At 48.0% G+C, this 6,396-nt stretch overlaps 1 protein-coding gene and 1 non-coding gene across 4 annotated transcripts in view; both read right to left on the bottom strand.

Annotated features, from left to right (window-relative positions):
* RPS3 (ribosomal protein S3) overlaps window positions 1–5,049 on the bottom strand; it is a 6,833-nt gene extending 1,784 nt beyond the window's left edge. Inside the window, exons 1-5 of one of the 3 annotated variants that reach the window (XM_010164051.2) lie at window positions 4,952–5,049; window positions 3,638–3,768; window positions 2,795–2,888; window positions 1,388–1,482; window positions 136–323 (exon numbers count right to left, since the gene is read on the bottom strand). In XM_010164051.2, coding sequence (XP_010162353.1) covers window positions 136–323; window positions 1,388–1,482; window positions 2,795–2,888; window positions 3,638–3,768; window positions 4,952–4,981 — 538 coding nt within the window. In that variant the 5' untranslated portion in view covers window positions 4,982–5,049. Of the gene's footprint in view, window positions 1–135; window positions 324–1,383; window positions 1,505–2,768; window positions 2,889–3,637; window positions 3,769–4,951 lie in introns of all 3 variants that reach the window. The other 2 variants (XM_010164052.1, XM_010164050.1) reach the window with 2 other exon arrangements.
* LOC114818393 (small nucleolar RNA SNORD15) lies at window positions 958–1,101 on the bottom strand. Its single transcript, XR_003766153.1, has one exon. It is a non-coding gene; the product is annotated as a small nucleolar RNA SNORD15 (small nucleolar RNA).
* Window positions 5,050–6,396: the final 1,347 nt, after the last annotated feature.

The following is a 6,396-nucleotide window of genomic DNA, read 5'->3' as shown; positions in this document are numbered from 1 at the left end:
GGTTGGACTGGATGATCTCCTGAGGTCCCTTCCAACCCCCACCATTCTGTGATTCTATGGTTCTATTTTCTGTCTCGAAGCACTGATAGAACAAACCAACAGAGCTCCAGAGGGATCTGCATCCCAGGCACTCACCCTGCCGGAGAAGGACGTGACGCACGGCTGTGTCAACGTAGTAATTCACTGGGTCTCCACTGTGGATCATCAAACCATCCACAAATTTCATGGACTTGGCACGCTGACCTCTGAGTTTGCCAGACACAACCACCTCACAACCTTTGGCACCGCTCTCCATGATGAAGCGGAGGACACCATAGCAGGCTCTGCAGGGAGAGAGCAGTAACAGCCTCAGTGTTAATCCCACTCTGCCAAATCCCCACGGCTCCATGGAGGCATTTTACATCCATCTCAAGTACAATCACACTTCAACTTTTGTCAAGAAGCCTCCCAAACACACAACTGTGCGACCAAAGCTCTGTCAATGCTATCAAAGAAGCGAAAATCTTCAGTTTTAGCACTGGCAAACCCAGCCTAAGAAAACACGTGTGATTTATGGTCCTTGTAAGACTGTGGGAATGGTGACAAGCTCTGTCAAGGGCAGTTAATGACAGAACAAGGGGAAATGGGTTTAAGCTGAAAGAGGGGAGGTTTAGATGAGATACTAGGAAGAAGTTCTTCACTGTGAGGGTGGTCAGACACTTGAACAGGTTGCCCAAGGAAGTTGTGGCTGCTCCTCCCTGGAAGTGCTGAAGGCCAGGTTGGATGAAACTTTGAGCAACCTGGTCTAGTGGAAGGTGTCCCTGCTGCTGGCAGGGGGGTTGGAACTGGATGAGCTTTAAGGTCCTTTCCAACCCAAACCATTCCATGATTCTATAAGCACACATTCTTTGTAACACAAAAGCAGCTCCACAGTTGAAGGTGGCCAACACATCCACATCAGGAGTGCAGCTCCCCATCCCTTCTCAGACAAATGCCTCTAAATCATTCAAGGATGACAGGATGTTCCTGAAGATCCACACGCAGCATCATAGAACATGACGCTGCAGAGGTACCACAACAAGAGCCTCCTGCTTCTGACTCGTCATCTTATCATCACCAAAGGGATCTGAGAAGCAAGGCCACTGTCATTCAAACTACAATTTAGCCAGAAGGCTTGAAATTGTGTTTCACTCCTCCACCCATTTATTCATAAAGAAATGTCACCAGTCATTGGTTGCCCAAGGAAGTTGTAGATGCCCCCTCCCTGGCAGTGTTTGTGGCCAGGTTGGATGAGGCTTTGAGCAACCTGGTCTAGTGGAAGGTGTCCCTGCTGCTGGCAGGGGGGTTGGAACTGGATGAGCTTTAAGGTCCCTTCCAACCCAAACCATTCCATGATTCTATGACTCACCTCCGCACTGCTAAACCTCCCAGAAGCTTGTACCGCAGGGACTCTGCCTGAGCGATCGCGCACAGACCCCTCGTGGCCACCTTCTCGGCGTAGAGCTTCAAAAGAAACAAAGTAAAACTCAGAAACAGGGTCGTATTTCAAGATATTTTTAATTTTAACAGAACACAGGAGCTTCATACTACTCCATGCCCCATCCTCTACACCCAGTTCAGTTATTCCTTCCACATAGACGTGCAGAAGATTTGTCCTCAGGCACTACACTCCTTTGGTGCCCGTCTCCTACGCCTGGCAGAGCTGAGACACACTGAAGGCACTGCACTGGAAGTCAGGAGACTATTAAAACATCCACAGTGCAAAGAACTGCTCCTTCCAAACACTCCCAGAATATCAGGTAACACTGGAGAGAGGCAGCCAGACAAGAACTTCGCTCAAGGTGCAGTTTTTACAACATGTAAGTTACATAATCTGCATGAATCTTAAAAATCAAACCTAAAAAATCTTGAATCTTAAAATCAACCTTAGGTTGCCCAAGGAAGCTGTGGCTGTTCCTCCCTGGAAGTGTTTGTGGCCAGGCTGGATGAGGCTTTGAGCAACATGGTCTAGTGGAAGGTGTCCCTGCTGCTGGCAGGGGGGTTGGAACTGGATGAGCTTTAAGGTCCCTTCCAACCCAAACCATTCTGGGATTCTATGATTTAATCTAATATCTACAAGAGGCCAAAGTCTGATACCTCAGAAGAAGACATTCAAAATCAGGCACACGACCTTCCTGGAGCTGAGAACTCATGATGCACTCTGTGAGGGTTTGTGCCATTGAGTATGTTTAAAATATTCTTCACTGTGCAATGTGATCCAGCAACACTGGCTGAGCAGGAATAACTGTGAGCACCACCCCAGACTGTATCTTCCACCCCTCACCTCATTTGTTTTAGAGGAAAGTACTAGTAACAGCACCAGATTTCAAACATTAAAAGGCTGAAATTACTAATATGTCACTTTATTGTCTATTTCATGACTCAAAAAATATATCAAAGATCCTTCTGCACCAAAACAGTTTCTTCCTAAGGACAAAAGCATTATGAATTCACTGAGGGTAGTGGTACCACGTTAGTCTAACTTCTCACCTCAATATTGGGACAACATTCTCTCTAAAATATTTACAGGTAAGTTTAAATAGTTTTACCTACATCATCCTTTTTGGGAAATCAGAAAAAAAACCAGCAATAGCACTAAAAATACCATAAACACTGAAGTGTTTTGTGTTTCAGTGCAAGAGCATTTTGTGACAAGAGGTAAAACACACCCCGATATCTCTTCAAGTCAAGCCACCTTTCAGCTGACACCACCCAGACAGTGCACAGAGCTCACTGCACATCCCACTTACTGCTGTTTTAATCGAGACAGTTTTACCTCAACGCTTCCCTCAGGGAATCCAAACCTCTTCTGAACCACAGCTGTCAGCTCCCGGATGCGGCGTCCCTTCTCTCCCAGGACATTTTGAGTTCTGGGAAAATAAAAGTACAGTATGACTGAGAAAAAGACTGAGAAAACATTTCCATGTCTGAGCCTCTAACCACCCCAGAAAGCTTCCAGACAGAGCATCAAACTTAGTTCAGGGGTTGTAATGCTGCTGTATGAGTAAATATCACTTCACAATCTAGTTCTTAAGTAGTTTTCCTTAATATTTCACAGAATCCCAGAATGGTGGGGGTTGGAAGGGACCTCAGGAGATCATCCAGTCCAACCCACCTGCCAAAGCAGGTTTCCTACACCAGGTTGCACAGGAAAAGTGTCCAGGTGGGTTTGAACATCTCCAGAGATGGAGACTCCACACCCTCTCTGGGCAGCCTGTCCCAGGGTTCCGGCACCCTCACAGCAAAGAAGTTTTTCCTCATGTTTAAGCGGAACATCCTCTGTTCCAGCTTGTGTCCACTGCCCCTTGTCCTATTCACTGGGCACCACTGGAAAGAGTCTGGTACCATCCTCTTTACACCCACCCTTTAGATATTGATAAACATTGATAAGGTCCCTTCTCAGTCTCCTCTTCTCCAGGCTAAACAGACCCAGCTCTATCAGTCTTTCCTCATAAGAATGATGCTCCAGCCCCTTAATCACCTTTGCAGCCTCCACTGGACTCTCTCCAGAAGTTCCCTGTCTCTCTTGAACCCTATTTACCACTTTAATCTTCAGCCCGCAGCAGGATCCCTACAGCCTTGTACAGCACCTGTCAGTCAACAGCAGCATCCCAGTTACCTGGTGGCAAGTATGATAATCTCCGTCCTGGTTGGAGTGACCCGGACTTCTACTCCAGAGTATCCATCTTCAGCCAGTTCACGAGTCAGAAACTCATTCAGCTCAGCTTTGAAGATACCGTCAGCGACAAACTAAGAAACAAATGGAGCACGTCAAGCTCTGTTCAAGGGCTCAGTCTGAACACAAGATTTTCACAGTATGAGTTGAGGTGTAATTCCTCTTTGGGACTGTCCTGCAGACCGGCAGCCTCTGCCCCCACGGAAAGAAAACAACCAAGAGGAGAAATAACAGCATCTCCCTGTAAGTTCCTAGAGATAATTAACTTCTATAGCAAGGAGCCTACATCACAGCCTGATCCACACCTCGCTACAGCCACACTTCATGCTGAAATCACAGAATCCCAGACTGGTTTGGGTTGGAAGGGACCTTAAAGATCATCTAGTTCCACCCCCCCTGCCAGCACCAGGGACACCTTCCACTAGACCAGGTTGCTCAAAGCCTCATCCAGCCTGGCCTTCAACACTTCCAGGGAGGAGCAGCCACAACTTCCTTGGGCAACCTGTTCCAGTGTCTCACCACCCTCACAGTGAAGAACTTCTTCCTAATATCTCATCTAAACCTCCCCTCTTTCAGCTTCAACCCATTTCCCCTTGTTTTGTCATTAACTGCCCTTAGGAAAAGTCCTTCCCCAGCTTTCTGGGGAATCACAAGTCGCTTCTATGTCTTGTGGTGACACTTTAATCCGGTATAAAATGGTGTACAATCATTACATGGGTTCACATCCCTTTACCAGCCTCACAGGGCTCCCACCTCCATCCTGACAGCGCACAGGCCTCAAACCACCCTTCTTCTCCAAGACAGGCAGAGTCCTGCACCCTCCCGGCCCCTCTGACCCACGGAAGCAAGAAATCACTAAACTCAAACTCTTCCCACCAAAAATAAAGGAAAAAACTAAACAAGTTTATCAACTCCCAGCACTGCTCCGCGCCCCTCGGCACAACCCGAGCCCGTTTCCCCTCTGCGCACAAGCCCAGAGGCCTCTGCAAGCCCCACGCAGGGCTGTGGGGAGGAATCACGGCTCCCCCCGCCCCAGAGCTCACGCTGGGCCCGCCGCGCGCTCCCTCACCCCGGCCTCCCACAGCCGCCGCCATGTTCCCCACCGGGCCCGCGAGTGGTATCCGCCTCCATCCTCCCGCATCCGCCACCATCCCCTCACCGCCGCCACTCCCCAACGAGGCCTGAAGCCGACCTCGGCACGATGCCGCCGATATGGAGGCGCCCCGAAGCCGGGGCGAGCCCGGATACCGCCCTTACCTTGCGCTTCTTGGAGATCTGCACCGCCATCTTGAGCCGCGCCGCCCGGCGGAAAGGAGGGAGCGGCCCTCACAGGGACGGCTATATCCGCCTTCCGCCGCTCCCCATTGGTCCGCCGGGATCACGTGGGCTGGAAGGCGGGAGGCGAAGGGAAATGTAGTCTTCCCTGTGAGCTGGCGAGGCGCCATGTTGGGGCGTTTAACCCTATCGCTGCCAGTGGGTTTTTCCTCCCTGTGAACTCCCACAACCGGCATTAAAATGGTTATAAAGTCAGTATAAACAGGCACAGGAGTTAGGAGGATGATCATTCACCTTGATTTTCTACCCGGAGGCTTGCTTTAGTGATAAAGACACCCTCCCCTCACAGCACTGCAGTCAAGCATGAGGGGAGCCCAGCTCCAGGGCTGGAGGGAGATGAGGGGAGCAGCAGAACCCCTCTCCTAACAGGCTGCTTCCCTCGGTTTAACCTTTATTTTTATTTTATTTTATTTTTTAGGCAGTCACAGATGAAGCAAACACCCATCAGGAAAAAAAAAAAAATAAGTGTGAAAATCACAAGTGATTTGGTTATTTGCAGGGAAACATCAGGAGTCTTGGCTGCCAGCCATTGCTGTACTGTTACCCACTAACTCGCTGCTTGATGTAGATTTTTACAATAGTTATTAATAGTTGCTATAGTTATAACAACTATTTATAGCTCACTGTAAATATTGATGATAGCTAACTGTAAATTGAAAGCTCCTGTAGGTCTTTCTTACTGTGTGTGTGCAGCATCTCAAGCAATAGGGCTGTGGTCCAATTTACCTCACTGCAAAACTAATTATTCAGTAAATTGGACAGTTGTGGCTCCATGGGGTTTTTTTTTTTTTCCCTCCTACAATGGTATCATCATCTCTACAGCCTGGGCACTGGGTTAAATATCAATGTTTGGTTTATGGTTAGACTAGATGGTCGTAATGGTCTTTTCTAACTAAACTATTCTATGATTCTATGAAATTACTAACAACAGGATGGGATTTCTCCCTTGAAATTTCTGTGGTGGCCAAAGATGGGGAAAGTGGGAGGTTTTTTTGTTAAAACATTTCAGGGGTTGTCGGGGATTACAAGGGTTGTGCCATCTCAATTAGAAATTATAATAACGTTGCAATAAGAAATGATAATAATGGGTTGAATTGATACATGAAAATACCTGCATGGAAAATATAGTCTGTTTGGGAAAAGTTAGCAAAGGGAAATCCTGCCTTGCAAACCTCCCAGAAGGCAGATAGATGATAAAGGGATATGGGGAAAAAAAAGTCGGGATGAGCTGCTTGGCTTTCTGGAAGGCTTCTCTTGGAAAACCTTACCAAAGGCTTTCCAGAAACTGAGTGGCCATGAGTGAAGGCAAGGGGCATTGCATAGCTCTGCTCCTTACGTGGATGCTGCAGGAGTCTGTGCAACTAAAA

The sequence above is a fragment of the Antrostomus carolinensis genome, unplaced genomic scaffold (assembly GCF_000700745.2).
Source record: "Antrostomus carolinensis isolate BGI_N321 unplaced genomic scaffold, ASM70074v2 scaffold14343, whole genome shotgun sequence".
NCBI classification, from domain to species: Eukaryota; Metazoa; Chordata; class Aves; order Caprimulgiformes; family Caprimulgidae; genus Antrostomus; species Antrostomus carolinensis.
This window is presented reverse-complemented; position numbering and strand designations above follow the sequence as displayed.